The sequence below is a fragment of the Balaenoptera acutorostrata genome, chromosome 16 (assembly GCF_949987535.1).
Source record: "Balaenoptera acutorostrata chromosome 16, mBalAcu1.1, whole genome shotgun sequence".
NCBI lineage: Eukaryota > Metazoa > Chordata > Mammalia > Artiodactyla > Balaenopteridae > Balaenoptera > Balaenoptera acutorostrata.
The window spans coordinates 13,816,881-13,833,096 of NC_080079.1; the positions used below are offsets into that span (position 1 = coordinate 13,816,881).

The 16,216-nt window shown below is 37.8% G+C and overlaps 1 protein-coding gene across 2 annotated transcripts in view; it reads left to right on the forward strand.

Moving 5' to 3' along the window:
* PDZD8 (PDZ domain containing 8) overlaps positions 1–13,369 on the forward strand; it is an 86,734-nt gene extending 73,365 nt beyond the window's left edge. For both annotated transcript variants that reach the window (XM_007173165.2, XM_028164238.2), the window contains 2 exons: positions 3,540–3,702; positions 8,782–13,369. In XM_007173165.2, the coding sequence (XP_007173227.2) occupies positions 3,540–3,702; positions 8,782–10,988 (2,370 nt within the window). In that variant the 3' untranslated portion in view covers positions 10,989–13,369. The remainder of the gene's footprint in view (positions 1–3,539; positions 3,703–8,781) is intronic.
* Positions 13,370–16,216: the final 2,847 nt, after the last annotated feature.

Below are 16,216 nucleotides of genomic sequence, written 5' to 3' on the forward strand. Positions count from 1 at the left end.
TGAGTTTTCCAATCCATGAACATGATGTCATTCTTCATTTATTTAGGTCTTCTTTAATTTCCCTTTGCAGAAGTTTTCAGCATACAGGTTTTGTACATCTTCAATTAAATTTAATCCTAAAAGAAGATGTGGTATATATATATATATATATATATATATATATATACACATACATACATACACATATATACACACACACACACACACACAATGGAATACTACTTATCCATAAAAAAAAAAAAAGATGAAATCTTGCCATTTGTGACAACATGGATGGACCTTGAGGGCATTGTGCTAAATGAAGTAAATCAGAGAAAGACAAGACCTTATGATTTTACTCATATTGTGGAATATAAACAAATAAAAACAAAATAAATGAACAAACCAAACAAAAACCAACCTGTTGATATAGAGAACAAAGTAGTGGTTACCAGAGAGGAAGGGGCCGGGAGGAGAGGTGGTGGTGAAATGGATAAAGGGGATTAGTTGTATGGTGATAGATGGAAACTAAATTTTTGGTGATGAGTACACACTGTAGTGTATACAGAAGTAGAAATATAATGTACACGTGAAACTTATATAATGTTGTAAACCAATGTTACCTCAAAAAAGATAAATTTAAAAAATTTAATCCTAAGTATTTTTATGCTATTACAAATTAATTTGGTTTCTTTATTTTCTAATTATTTGTTGGTAATATATAGAAACATATTTGCCTTTTGTATATTGACCTTGTAGTCTGTGACCTAATTTCACTTATTCTAAAAGTTGTTTTGTAGATTTCTTGGGATTATCCATGTATAGGGTCATGTTATATGCAAATAAAGACCACTTTTCTTCTCCCTTTCCATTCTTTATGTCTTCCCCTTTTCTTACATCATGACCCTAACTATACCCCCCAGTATAATAATGAATTGAAGTGGTAAGAGCAGAAATCCTTGCTTTGTTCGTGATCTTGGGTAGAAAACAGGTCTTTCACCCTTGAGTGTTATGTTACTTATAGATTTTTGTAGATGCCTATAATCAGATTTATGATGTTCCCTTGTAGTTCTACTTTGTTGGGGGCTTTTATCATAAATGGATGTTGATTTTTTTTGCGGCTATTAAAATATTTATATGGTTTTCTCCTTTCTTTTCTTAATATGGTGAGTTATACTAATTGACTCCTGGGTGCTTGAATCAACCTTGAATTCCTGGAATCAACTCCACTTGGTTATGATTATTATCCTTTTCATATATTATTGGGTTGAATTCCCTAAAATTTTGTTAAGAAATTTTGCATCCATATTTGGACATTGGAAATATTAGTCTGTAGTTCTGCTTTCTTATCTGGGTTTGGGAATTAGGGTTACATTGGCCTTAACACATGATTTAGGAAGCATACCCTCCTTCTCTATTTCTAAAAGATTCCAAGTAAGATTGTTATTTCAGCAATTCACAATGAAGCAGTCTAGACCTGGAGGGACTTTTTTTGTGCAAAGGTTTATGAATTTGATGTTTTTCATTGATATAGGGGTGTTCAAATTTTGTTTTTTGTCAGTTTTTCTCATTTGTTATCTTTGAAGGAAATTTTTCCATTTCATCTAGGTTGTCAAATGTATTGGCATAAAGTTGTGCATAATGTTGCCTACTCTCTTAATGTCTCTAGATTCTGTAGTGATAGTCCCCTCTTATTTTGATTTTGGTAGTACACATTTTTCTTTATCCGTCTATCCTAGAGGCTTATCAGTTTTATTGACTATTTCATTGAATCAGCTTTCATGATTTCTCTGTTGTTTTAGTTTCTATTACATTGATTTCTGTTCTTCTTTCCTTCTACGTTGGGGTTTCTAGTTTTTTAAGGAAGGAACTGAGATCACTAATTTTAGAATTTTTTTCCTAAGTATTTAAAGCTATAAATTTCCTCTAAACACTGTTTTAGTTGCATCCCACAAGTTTTTTTTTTTTTTAAATATTTATTTATTTAAGGTCTTAGTTGCAGCACACAGGATCTTTTTTTTTTTTTTAATGGGAATTATTTATTTATTTATTTATTTATTTTTGGCTGTGTTGGGTCTTAGTTTCTGCGCAAGAGCTTTCTCTAGTTGCGGCAAGTGGGGGCCACTCTTCATCGCGGTGCGCGGGCCTCTCACTATCACGGCCTCTCTTGTTGCGGAACACAGGCTCCAGACGCGCAGGCTCAGTAATTGTGGCTCACGGGCCCAGCCGCTCCGCGGCATGTGGGATCTTCCCAGGCCAGGGCTTGAACCCGTGTCCCCTGCATTAGCAGGCGGATTCTCAACCACTGCGCCACCAGGGAAGCCCCCCACAAGTTTTGATAGATTGTATTTTCATCATCATTCCACTCAGAATATTTTTTTTTTTATAAATTTATTTTTTTATGGCTGTGTTAGGCCTTTGTTGCTGCCCGCAGGCTTTCTCTAGTTGTGGCGAGCAGGAGCTACTCTTCGTTGCAGTGTGGCAGCTTCTCTTGTTGCGGAGCACGGGCTCTAGGCGCACAGGCTTCAGTAGTTGTGGCACACGGGCTCAGGAGTTGTGGCTCGCAGGCTCTAGAGCGCAGGCTCAGTAGTTGTGGCGCACGGGCTTAGTTGCTCCAAGGCATGTGGAATCTTCCCAGACCAGGGCTCGAACCCATGTCCCCTGAATTGGCAGGTGGATTCTCAACCACCACGCCACCAGGGAAGTCCCCAGAATATTTTTTAATTTCCCTTCTGATTTCTTCTTTGACCATGAATTACTTAAAGTGTGTTGTTTTACTTTCCAAATGTTTGGGGTTTTTCTAGTTTCCTTATTGTTAATTGATTGCTAATTTAATTCCATTCAAAGAACGTATCTTGGATTTCAGTCTTTTTAAATGTATCGATGCTTGTTTTATGACCATAGCACATCCTGGTGGACTTACCATGTGTACCTGAAAAGAATGTGTATTCTGGCATTGTTAGGTATAGTGTTCTATATATGTCATTTAAGTCAAGGTTGATCATGTTCAGATCGTCTGTGTCTTCGTCTGTTTTTTCTAGTTATATTGGTTGCTTAGAGAAGGATGGAGAAACAGGTATACCTCTAATGGCAGGTCTGGTAAAGTATTAATTGCAAAGGGACATGCATTCAAGTCAAGGAGAATTTGTTACTATATTTTATAACCTACCACAGGGTTCATTTTAATTATTCTTTGTGCTTTTGTATATTTTTTAAATTTTCTGTAATAAAACCTTAAAAACCAAATCATCTTTGGTAATGATGTCAGAGTTTAGGGAGTGCATGCCACATGCTATACCAGATGTAGGAAAAATATTTAGGATTTCTATTTGTTTATTTTCACCTCATCATTTAAAAGGTTCGATGGCACAAATGTGCAGTCTGAGCATATGTTAATTTATATTGTCACAATAAAAGATTTCTTCCCTCCTTTATTAGTCTGTAATAATAATCACTGTGGTATAAAAGCGTCAACTGTAGTGCTCTCGATGTGTTGTGTTTTCTCACTCCACTACTGTGAACCCATTGAATCTGTTTTCATTTTTTTATCTTTATCAAAGGTTGAATTAATAAAGGGGAATTTACAAAGTGTCGGACTTACACTTCGTCTTGTGCAGTCAACTGACGGGTATGCTGGACACGTCATAATTGAGACTGTGGCCCCAAACTCGCCTGCTGCAATTGCTGATCTTCAGCGGGGAGATCGACTGATTGCTATTGGAGGTAATTATGCTGATGTGCAATATACCTGGCATTTACAGAGAAAACCAGAGAACAGATGTGGGGGTTTTTCCTCTCTTCCTTCATTTCTTTTTTTTTATTATTATTTTTTTATTTTTGGCTGTGTTGGGTCTTCATGGCTGTGTGCAGGCTATCTCTAGTTGCAGCGAGCGGGGTCTACTGTTCGTTGCGGTGCATGGTCTTCTCATTGCAGTGGCTTCTCTTGTTGTGGAGCACAAGCTCTAGGCGCACGGGCTCAGTAGTGGTGGCTCGTGGGCTCCAGACGCGCAGGCTCAGTAATTGTGGCTCACGGGCTTAGTTGCTCCGCAGCATGTGGGATCTTCCCAGGCCAGGGCTCGAACCCATGTCCCCCTGCAATGGCAGGTGGATTCTTAACCACTGCGCCACCAGAGAAGTCCCTCTTTCCTTCTTTATTTCTATAAGCACGTTACTTTTACAATGGAAAGAAAGTAATAACTATACTATAAATAAAAATGTGAAGGAAGCCTTAAAAAATTTAAAACACATGTCATTTTAGTTCTAATTATAAATCTTTAAAATACGTCATCTTTAGACCATTTTCCTCCCTCTACTTCTATTTTTTTTTAATTGAATGTGAAAGAAAGGGCAGGTCAACAGTTATCTTTCTGTGTGGCCACCACCATTACTACTCTGAGCCTAAAACTGACAATGTTAGCACTGCTGCCCCCATCACTTAGGACTAGATAATGAACAGGAGAGAGATTCCTTGTCTAAGAGGGCATACCTGAGCTGTCCTGTGGCCCCATATTGGTTGTCCCTTATTGTCCCTGACTGGCCAGCCATTTGTTAGTAGATCGTCATTCAGAGTGCAGCCCAAATCACTGTCACTGGCAGAAAAATGTGTCACCTGCACGCCTTCCTTATCAGTTGGATTGATAACAACAAAAACTCTCTATTGTTAGGCAGATTATTTGCTTGCATGTTTATAAATAAGAAGTAAGACTCACTGTGGACACCAGTGGGGGAAAAGTCCAAACCTTTTCAGACCTTTGTAGTACCTGGCCCACCCATTCTAGGCTTGTCAAGAGATTTCTTAAACCCATGGTTGGTTACAATTGAGCTTTTAAAAGCAACATGGAATATTCTCTCACAGCTAAAACAATAAATAACAAGGTAGATTAGTTCCTAAATTAAGGAGCAGTTGTCTTTGGTTATATGTCGAAGAAACTCTACCTTTAATTCATATCCATCATGACAACAAAATAATGAAAATTATTTAATTGCATACCTGGAAGCCCAACTAAGTCAATATTTCACATGGAAATCCCTCTGATTATGTCCTAAACAGTGCTTTTCAAACTCTCTTGTGTATTCCAATCACCCAGGCATGGTGTTAAAATGTGGATTCTGATTCAGTAGACGTGGGGTGGGCCTCCAGGTTCTGTATTTCTAACAAGCTCCCAGATGATGATACTGGTTCATAGACACTTAGGATAATAAGGCTATAAAATAAACCTCATCTGTTATGTAGTTATTTAACATAAACATAAGAGTTATCCCTGAGCTAAAAATCATAGTTCAGTATGAATTTTTTATATGTATACATACCCTGTTTGGTTTTACTTACAGCATAAAATTGTTTTCTTTTTTACGTCCTTTTATGAAAGATTTTTGTTTTCAATTATACAAGTAGTAAATATCTATTATCAAAAATAAATAAATAAATCCAAGCAATATAAATACAGGCAGGGTGAAAACGCAAAAGTCATCTCTTCGTGTCTAACATTTGTAAAAATAATAATAATATTCATTGAGATAAGGGGAGGGTATGATACACATTCCTTTTTTTATAGCTATACTTTATTTGTATGGGTATACAACATTTAAAAAACATTTAGTAACGGGATTGGTGATAATTGAAATAAGATTGGCAAAATGTTTGTTATATTTAAGCTCAATGATGGAGTTCATTTTACTATTTCCTCTGCTTTTGCGTATATTTGAAATATTCCAAAAGAAAAATAATCCATATTTGGCTGAACAGTCCCAAGAGGCAGATGTTAAGTCACAAAGAATGAGTTTAGATTGAGCTGAAGTTTTTTGCCTACCTCAGATCATTAGATGGACTTAATTTTTATTTATGTCAAACTACAGTTTTGCTGGGACATAGTGTGGTTAAAGGGAAGCAGCAGAAATTAAGGCTGGATGAATCATGAAGTCATACTAGAAAGCTCTGAATTTCAGTATGAGTTTGTAGGCTAAAGGGTTTTGAGCCAATGTTTTAGGAAAACTGGGAAGCAGTATATGTTTGGTGATTAAAATAGGGAAGATCTAAGTGAGGGATCATAGTAAAAAGCTGTTTATTACTATAGTGGAGGCCAGTGGTCAGGAGGATCTGAACCAGGAATGACAATGGACTGGAACTCTAGGAGGATTGACAGCAGACGGAATCTAGGGAGTCAGCCATCTCCATGATTCAGATCGGCTGAACGGGGAGGGTGGCAAATGGATTCCCGTAGTAGTGAGAACAGGAAGAGGAGAAGGTCAAAGAGAGATTTTAACTTCACTGAATTTGTAGTATCAACGAAACATCCAGATGGTGATATCCAGAAGTAGCTGGGAATGTACGACTAGAGTGAAGAAGAGGGGACGCCAACCAAAGAAAATGTTGATAGTTGAAACTACTGAAATGGGTGTAATCTAGGGAGAGAACAGAAAGGCAGAGAAACTAATGACAAAACCATGGGAACGTTTGCATACAAGGGACAGATATAGGTGGGGGAAAAAAGAAAGCAGAGATGATCAGAGCCAAATTAGTACAGTGTTGTGAAAACCAAGGAAAACAAGGTTTTAAAGGAGAAGAAGGAAGGGAATTAAAATTTTAGCAAGGATAATTGATAGAGCAAAGTCCTGAAGGGGATAGGGAGTAGGATCCAAAGCACAAGGGATACTTCCTCCTCTAAGATAGCTTAATCCTGAAAATGATTGGCAGGGAGAAGAGGTGGCTTCTTACTGATCTTCAGTAAATAAGGTGATGTCCTCTACAGAATAAAAGAGAGTAGGAAGGGTGGGTTTCAGGGGAATAAGAAAGGTTTGAAGCTGGTGTTTGGAGACTTAGTTGTTTAGAGACCAGTCAAAAGAATGCTAAAGCAGCACTGAAAGCCTTGCTGCAGATAGATGCTATAACTCGGGAGTTGTATCCAGGTGATAAGCTCAGGAGCAGGAAAGGGCGATTAGGGGCTAGCAAAGCTGGGGATCAGAAAGACGGGTAGATGGTAGAAGAGGAAAGGGCTGGGGCAAAAGAATTAAAAAGTTTGATGTGAACACCACTGAAGTCTTGAACTGAGGTTGGGGAGAAAAGCAAGTGGTATCAGGAGACCAGCTGGACCATGAGAGCAAAGGAGGAATGATTGGACATGGAAGCTACCTCAAAACAGATTCAGTTAGCAGACAGGATTGTTAGAGGTGGAAATAGGAGATTGTGATCAGAGGTTAATTTCCAAGTAAAAGATCTTTGATGTGGAAAACTTCCAAGTGATGACCAGGTCTAAAGCATGGTCTTGCCTGGGCAGCCGAAGTAGGAGAATATAGAGGTTGAGGAACTCTGAAGTCAGGTTATTAGATGGGGCTGATGTTACTTTGATTTATTTAGGATGGGCTTAAGACCTTTGGAAAGCAAAGACCCCCTTCTCACCTTTCTGTAACTCCTACAGAAAGGGTTGGCTTAGGTAAGTACTGTTTGGGGAGGGTAGGGAGAGGGCAGGGAAAAAATAGAGCCTTTAAAAGATACACCTAGAATATCCCTAGAAGAATACATCAGAAGCTTTGATTGCCTCAGGGAAGGGACAATACGTCTGGGAGATAGAGGTGGAAGGGAGATTTTTCACTGTACATCTTTCTGTACTTTTTGAATTTTGAACTAATTGATGTAGCACCTATTAGAAAATAAAATGAAAACTTAAGATAGATATTGTTGATATAGATACAGATAGTAAACAACTTATTTAACTTTAAAGCCTTCCTTATTCTTTCTGGTCCTGAAAAAGATTAGTTTGATGGGTAGGGCTAATGAAAAGAATCTGTAAGAGTCCACTATTCATAATAGTATTGGGGTGGCCAAAAAGTTTGTTCAGTTTTAAGTGAAAATAAAAGACATTTTTCATTTTCACCAAGACTTTTATTGAACAATGTATTCACTAACAGAATGAACTTTTTGGCCAACCCAGTATTTTGCTAAGTTTATTTCAAGCATTGGTCTCTTAATTTGAATCATTCACCATACAGCTTGTAATCCCTGATGCATTTTACAATTTCCCTCAATATAATCACAGTTTCCCATCATTTTAAGCCTGGTTTAACCATTAATAAAATCCTTTTCAATAGGTCTCACTCTGCTCACTTCAGTTCAAACTGAGGAAAAATGTCTTTTAAACCTAGGAAGGAATGGGAAGCAGTTAGGAGTTAGCAGCTTGACACCTTCCTCAGGATTTTCATGTCACCATTTGGTTTGAAAAGGTAAACATTTCCAGGACATCGGAGCAGTCAGCGTTTAAGAATCAGTACACTGGGGCTTCCCTGGTGGCGCAGTGGTTGAGAATCTGCCTGCTAATGCAAGGGACACGGGTTCGAGCCCTGGTCTGGGAAGATCCCACATGCCACGGAGCAGCTGGGCCCGTGAGCCACAGCTACTGAGCCTGCGCGTCTTGAGCCTGTGCCCCGCAACGGGAGGGGCCGCGATAGTGAAAGGCCCGCGCACCGCGATGAAGAGCGGTCCCCGCACCGCGATGAAGAGTGGCCCCCACTTGCCGTAACCAGAGAAAGCCCTCGCACGAACCGAAGACCCAACACAGCCAAAAATAAATAAATAAATAAATAAAGTAGCTATAAAATTAAAAAAAAAAAAAAAAAATTGAACTTTAAAAAAAAAAAAAAAAGAATCAGTACACTGATGTATCCATAAGCCCGTAAGATATTTTAGAGGTTTCACTATTACTTTTCCATTAGTTAAGTAATCATGAATTAATGGCAATTACACTTAGTGAATTTAGGTAATTTTTACTGCAGTAATTTACATGTTTCCCTTTTAATATCTTAAAACAGGTGTGAAAATCACATCTACACTGCAAGTGTTGAAGCTTATCAAGCAGGCTGGTGACCGAGTCCTGGTATATTATGAAAGGCCTGTTGGCCAGAGTAACCAGGGTGCAGTGCTGCAAGATAACTTTGGACAGTTGGAAGACAACTTTCTGTCAGGCTCATGCCAACCAAACTATGAAGAGGAAACAAGTGGGTTGGCAGTAGATGCTGAAAACAGAGACCTGGATTCTGAATTTGAAGACTTAGCAAGTGATGTGAGAGCACAAACTGAGGTCAAAGATGAGGCACAGTCATTAAGTCACAGTCCCAGACGTGCTCCAACAACACTTTCTGTTAAACCCCTTGGAACTATATCACCAGTTTTAAACCGTAAATTAGTTGTAGGAAGTTACCCACCACCCCCAAAACTTCCATCCAAAGAAGGAAATAAGCCCTTGGCCCTAAAATCTTCTGAGATAACAGAACCAGCACAAGTGTCAAAACCCACCCAAGGATCCACTTTCAAACCACCTGTGCCACCACGACCGCAAGTCAAAGTTCCTTTGCCTTCTGCTGATGCCCCAAATCAGGCAGAACTCGATACTCTCGTTGAAAAGCCAGAGAAGGTGCTGCCACCGCTTGCTGCAGATAAACCTGCTGAAAAGCAAGCGAAAAATCTGGATCACGTAGAAGAAGCAGCTGCAGCTAAGCAGTTTTTAGCAAAGCAAGAAGTGGCAAAAGATTTGACTTCAGAAAGTTCCTGCCCTCCTAAGGACAGTTCAGATGACCATCAAACGTGGGAATCATCAGAAATTCTCTATCGTAATAAGCTAGGAAAATGGACAAGAACCAGAGCCAGCTGCCTCTTTGACGTAGACGCCTGCCACAGGTACCTAAACGTCGCGCTGTGGTGCAGGGAGCCTTTCAAATTAGGGGGTCTCATCTGTTTGGGGCATGTCAGCCTAAAACTTGAAGAGGTGGCTTTAGGATGCTTAGCTACATCGAACATGGAATACCTTTCCAAATTCAGACTGGAAGCCCCATCACCTAAGGCCATGGTCACAAGAACCGCGCTACGTAATCTGAGTATGCAGAAGGGGTTCAATGACAAATTTTGTTTCGGTGACATTACTGTTCACTTCAAATATCTGAAAGAAGGAGAGCCAGACCACCATGTAGTTACCAACTTAGAGAAAGAAAAAGAACTCCATTTGGTCGAAGAGGTTTCTGCCCTATCTAAAGAGGAGCACTTTGTTGGACAGATGGGTTTAACAGAAAATAAACATAGTTTCCAGGATACTCAGTTCCAGAACCCAACTTGGTGTGATTACTGTAAGAAAAAAGTTTGGACTAAAGCTGCTTCCCAGTGTATGTTCTGTGCTTATGTTTGCCATAAAAAATGTCAGGAAAAGTGTCTAGCCGAGACTCCTCTTTGTGGAGCAACTGATCAGCGGATAGACCGGGCCCTGAAAAATCTCAGGCTGGAAGGACAAGAAACCCTCTTAGGCCTGCCCCCTCGTGTTGATGCTGAAGCTGGGAAGTCAGTCAACAGAACAACAGGTTTGACAAGACATATTATCAATACGAGCTCTCGTTTGTTAAATCTGCGTCAAGTCTCTAAAACTCGCCTTTCTGAGCCAGGAACTGATCTAGTAGAACCTTCACCAAAACACACACCCAACACATCAGACAACGAAGGCAGTGACACAGAGATCTGTGGCCCAAACAGCCCTTCTAAACGGGGCAACAACACAGGAATAAAATTAGTGAGAAAGGAGGGTGGTCTGGATGACAGCGTTTTCATTGCAGTTAAAGAAATCGGTCGTGATCTGTACAGGGGGTTGCCTACAGAGGAGAGGATCCAGAAACTAGAGTTCATGCTAGATAAACTGCAGAATGAAATTGATCAGGAGTTGGAACATAATAATACCCTTGTTAGAGAAGAAAAAGAGACAACAGATGCGAGGAAAAAATCACTTCTTTCTGCTGCTTTGGCTAAATCAGGTGAAAGACTGCAAGCTCTAACACTTCTTATGATCCACTACAGAGCAGGCATTGAAGATATTGAATCTTTAGAAAGTCTGTCCTTAGACCAGCACTCCAAAAAAATAAGCAAGTACACAGATGATACGGAAGAAGACCTTGATGATAGTGAAATAACCCAACTAATAGACTCTCAGCCATTCAGTAGCATATCAGATGACTTATTTGGCCCATCTGAGTCTGTGTAACAGTCTGTTTAAACTTTCAAGTGATTGAGGAAAAGTTGCATCTAAAGTACCACAGATATAACCACATTTAAACCCTCTTATTATGCACTTTGGCCTGCTTCTTCACAGTTATTTGCTTGTGTAAGAACTAGAGTGGAAAAGGTGGTTTTCCAGCAAAAACATGACCAGCTCACTAAATTGGTTGTTTCAGATTGCATTTATAGCTATGCTTTTTGGGTTTATACTGGGAATTTATTTTTACTAATTTATTTTTAACTTTTTCTAATTATGTAATTATGTAAGCTGACTTTTCATGTTTATGTAGGTGTGATGTCTCATTGTGGTTTTTTTCCTTCCTCTTCCTAGTTTTTGAATTAGTGTTAAATAGGATACTGTCCAGATTCTTGAAATATTTTCATTTCTATCACAGTTATAACAACAAATTTGCTGCATGCCCAAATTGACAACAGCAATCAATCATTGAGGGAACAGGTTTTGAATCTTACTTTGTGTTATGAAGTTTGTCATATCTACTTGCTTGAGATTTTTGTTATTTTGGGGTTTGGGGGAGTGTTTTTTGTTTTGATTTTGCCAAATGTAACATGAAAGCAGATGCCGCAGCTTTAGTTAGCTATGCTGATTTAGTAAAAAAAAAAAAAAAAAAATTTTTTTACATATATTGCTTGTTTTTTATGCTTTTGTGAAATTTTTTTCTAAAGCTTATGTGCAGTTTAAGTACAGTGAGAATATAGTGATTAATTTGAAGAGCTTGCATTGAAAACCAAAATGCAATAGGGAATAAATACTGAATGCAGTTGGTCAAGAATTTTGAGAGGATGACCAGATTACTAAAAAAAAAAACAAAACAAAAAAACAGTAACCAGTAGGATTTTGAAATATAATCTTTCAAAATGTTGACACTTGCCTTTCAAATGGAAGTACTAAACATTTATGATTATTTTTCATCTTCAGTTCTCCCATAGGAAATAAAGCATGTAGATATTTGAAGTTTCAGAGGACTGTTCTTAAAATGACCTTGTTGATATCTGGTTTGGCTGTTTTGTTTTAGAAAAATAGTCATGCATGAGAATGCTGTAAGGGAGAGGAATCATGCAAAATAGATTTATTGCTTTGTCTGACGTCCTACAGGCTTAAAGGAATGGTGATCGTTCTGAGTGCTTCTGTAGTTCAGACTGTCTTATTAAAAAAAAAAAAATTACACAGCATAGATACATAGGAATTGGAACCATTTCTCTTAAAATGAAGGTCTAGTCTGATACTCAGGCCATCATGTGGATCCCAATAACACATGACTGAGGGAAAACATGTGAGCATGACCTCTGTTGGTATACCATAAAAGTTTTGGCCTTTTATATGTCTATAAAATAGATATGTACATGTTTTTCCCTTTTGTAGGTAACTGCTATGATAATTGCTATATAGTGAAACTGACATGAATTTAAAACTAGATGGCAGTTTTTATGGCTGGCAGGAAAAGGCATAGTATAATAGTAAGGATTCTGGCCCAGGTCTATGACCCAGGACTCCATACGAGAGTTTAAGTTCAAGCTCTTCTGTTGGCCATTAGTGAACTGTGTAACCATAGGCAAGCCACAAAAGGGCTCCAAGCTGCAGGCTCCCCAGCTGTAAAGTAGGAATAAACAAAATTTTTCTACCTCACAGGCTTGTTGTGAGGAAAACAACAGCATAACTGCAAAAGTTCTCTGAACAGTAAAAAGCTATTGAAATAAAAGGGTTATATGGATGATAAAAATATTTTTATGGGTAGAAAAGCCATTCCACTTTTAAAATCAATAGCCAGTTCTCATTCTTGCTATTTTATTATTTATTAAGTAAAATATTAGGAAACTAAATACCTTTCTTGGCCAAGTTTATAACAAAAATATATCTGTGTATACCCCCCATTTCTGTTTAAACATGCTTGCATTTTAAAAGAACACTGCTGTAGAAGTCTTTATACACCAAATTCACTGAAAGCTAAAATGTTGTTCTGTAACAATAGCTTGAAACAATCTGCCCAATGTAATAACCAACTGTCATCTTATCATAAAAAATCACTTACCACTGACAACCTGGAAGGCAGAGTAAGTGGCTGGTGGTTTTGGATTATACCATGGAAGTTTTAGTGACATCCAAGCATGCTGCTGAAACGGATGCATTTGAAAGAGCTGTAGAAATAATGCAAAACTTTGGTTTCATAAAAATCTACTCATGTTTTAAAAGTATTTAACTCTGTAGAACCACAATTCTGGAAAGCTCAGTAATGCTGCTAATGATATTTGTAAAGTATACCTTCAACGTAATGCAGTATTTTTCTATTTACTGGGAGAGGCAGTAGAGGCATCACAGTTGTAGTTTCGTGCAAGAGGGGGGCGGGGGGGGGGTGGGACACTCCAATAGCCTAAGGAATAGTAAGGTATAAGGCTTCAGTGAAAACAGTTGTATTATATCACAGTCCTGATGTAATCTTTCTGCCATGCTATGTTATCAATAGCTAAAAAATAATATTAAATAAAAACTACCACAGAAAACAAGAATATCTTCATTTGATGTCATCTGAAAAAGGTGACTGCTGCATCTCTATGGAATTATTGCCTGGTATAATTGGGCCATGAAGATAAGCTTAACAAAGTCCGCTTTTGCTAAACAAAATTGCTATTCTGAAAATTGTCTAAAAGCGTTAAATTTTGGTTTTACTATTTTTTTATGCTGTGAAATAATCAGATTTATGGATTTGCCTCTGCTATCTAGTAGTAATTGGACTAAAGTGTATTTGCTACATTGGTATTTAGATGAATTATTAGGTTAGACAGTCAAGCTGAGCAATATTTTGTCATTTAGAATCAATTCATATGCTACATTTCTTAATATCAAACCTTACATTCTTCAGTATCAACTAGTTAAAATACTATGTGGACGTTTTGTGAATTTGAGAGGAGAAAACACATGCTAAAAATTTGAGGGTACTGTCAATTCTAAATTTAAGTATTTTTGAATTTTTTGAAAGGCAGTTTGAAGGTATTTGGCTCTTACTACTAGTAAGATAATAAAATCTTAAGTCCCCTAAAAGTGAATAAATTTAAAATCACTTTAATTTTAAAATGTATTGAGTTTATTTCTAAATTGGGAGATAACAGCTTTCCTTTAAAAACAGGGTTGGGGGAGGTTCCCTTAAGCCTTTTTAAGCCATGGATCCATTTTAAGATCTGTTTAAAACCATGGATTCTCACCCCTGAAAGGTGCACACATGTGCACCCTAAGTCTTATGGAACTCCCAGGGGCCGTGGACCTACTGTGTCAAGTGGCTGCATATCATAGTTATTTTCATCAGATATAGTTATTTGTTCGTAGCAATGAGGAAAACAATATAACTTTAGAGATGCAAGGATAACTTACTGGTTGGTTCCACACTGACACCATGTGGCTAGTTACATACTTCAATTTAAAACAAATTTTGCAAAGCCAAAAAGTATGGTTCAAACTAGTCTGGAGTGGATTTTACCTGATGCCTGCAAGCAAAGAAGAATAGTTTTTAATTGAATACCCACAGTTAAAACAATACCTTCTTACATATTTTATTCCAATGATAATATCTGGTTAACAAAGGAATACAACAGGCACAGTAGTGTTCAGAAGATTTATTAAGTAAACTAGCTAAAACATGACGTAGGTGGATACACTTAGCAGTCAAAAGAAAGAATTGAATATTCATCACTACCTCATTAAGCTTTTTGTATCTGCTTTGCCAGGTACAAACATAAAAACCACCTCTGCTCAAAAAATAAATGTTCAGAGAGCTGTGTGTTCTTTGTTCTGATACACACATTAAAAAAAAAAAAAAAGCTGCTCTTTTCATAGTCTTGCCAACCCCAGAATACTAGTCATATAAAAGACCTTACAATTTTTTTCTCCTTCAGATACAACTGACACCTTTTGCTCTCAAAACAGTTCTGAAAAATATATATCTTTTATATGATCACTAGGGATCACCAGCAGACATGGCTGCCAGTCATTCTTGAAGAGACTGAAGCCTTGCAGACAAAAATAAAAGAGGGATAAGGTACATGGTATTGGGAGTGAGGAGAACCACAAACCCCACAAGAGAATTGATTTGCAACACATTCTTTTTTAAGGCTCTCCCCTACAGAAGTAGAGAACAATCCTGCCTTTTTACTTTGGCCATAGAAGTGCCTCCAGCAAAGAAGAGTCCTTGTGTAAGTCGCCCAACGCAAATACACGAGTAGGACACTTGTTTGCTTCCAACACATGCACTTGAAAACCAGACTTCAGATCAAAGCCCCACAAAAAAAGCTTCATAAAGAAAATGGGAAGTATTAGCTACTTAGAGAATTATAAGGTTGAGGGGTCCTTCCAAGTTAACAGGAGCACAATGTTAGCTTAACAAAGAACTGACATTAAGTAGTTTTTGTTTACGATTACAGAACTACAGAATGAACAAGTGTTATTTGAGACATTCCACACTATCTTCATATCTCATACAAAACTCGATGTAAACTAACAATGTTCACTAACACGGCACTTGCTATCACATCGAAAAGGCACATCAACGTCGTCATGCTTAGAAAAACTACATCACACAGCACTAGGTGATACAGTATTACATAGACATTTTTAGATGTTTGGGTTTTTTCCTGCCTGTGAAAGGGGGTGTGCCCTGACCACCCTATTATTTTTACCTGTTTTCCTAACACGATTGAAGACAATTTCATTCCTTCTTCATCTTCATGTAAAGTTTGTTTTCACATTGATGTGAACAACTTTCAGAAGTCTAAAAAATAATAGTTTCAAACAACTCAAAATTAGTAGATCCCTAGAAAACACTTGGATGACTTCCAGGTCAAAGATAATTATAGTCTGATTTTTTCACATCACAGCAGCTATTAGCCTTTTAAATTTCTTTTCTAAAACCTGAGCTACGTGTTGATATATCTCATCATGCTTAAACAACCCTGACAGTATAAGGTATATCTATCCTCAATTTTCTGTCATCCGGTAAGACAAGTATATATCTGAAAGGGAAAGCTTCTAGTTGTTTATACGTTTGGGTGCTTTTCTCTGCTTTCAGAACATTTACTATTTTACCCTTATTGGCTTTAATGTTTGCTGCCAACCACATGACATGTAAACATATAATTTACAACCATCTGTTTCCAGGTAGGTGATTACATAGAAAACTAATGCCCGCTGAGATTCATGGATAAATCCGA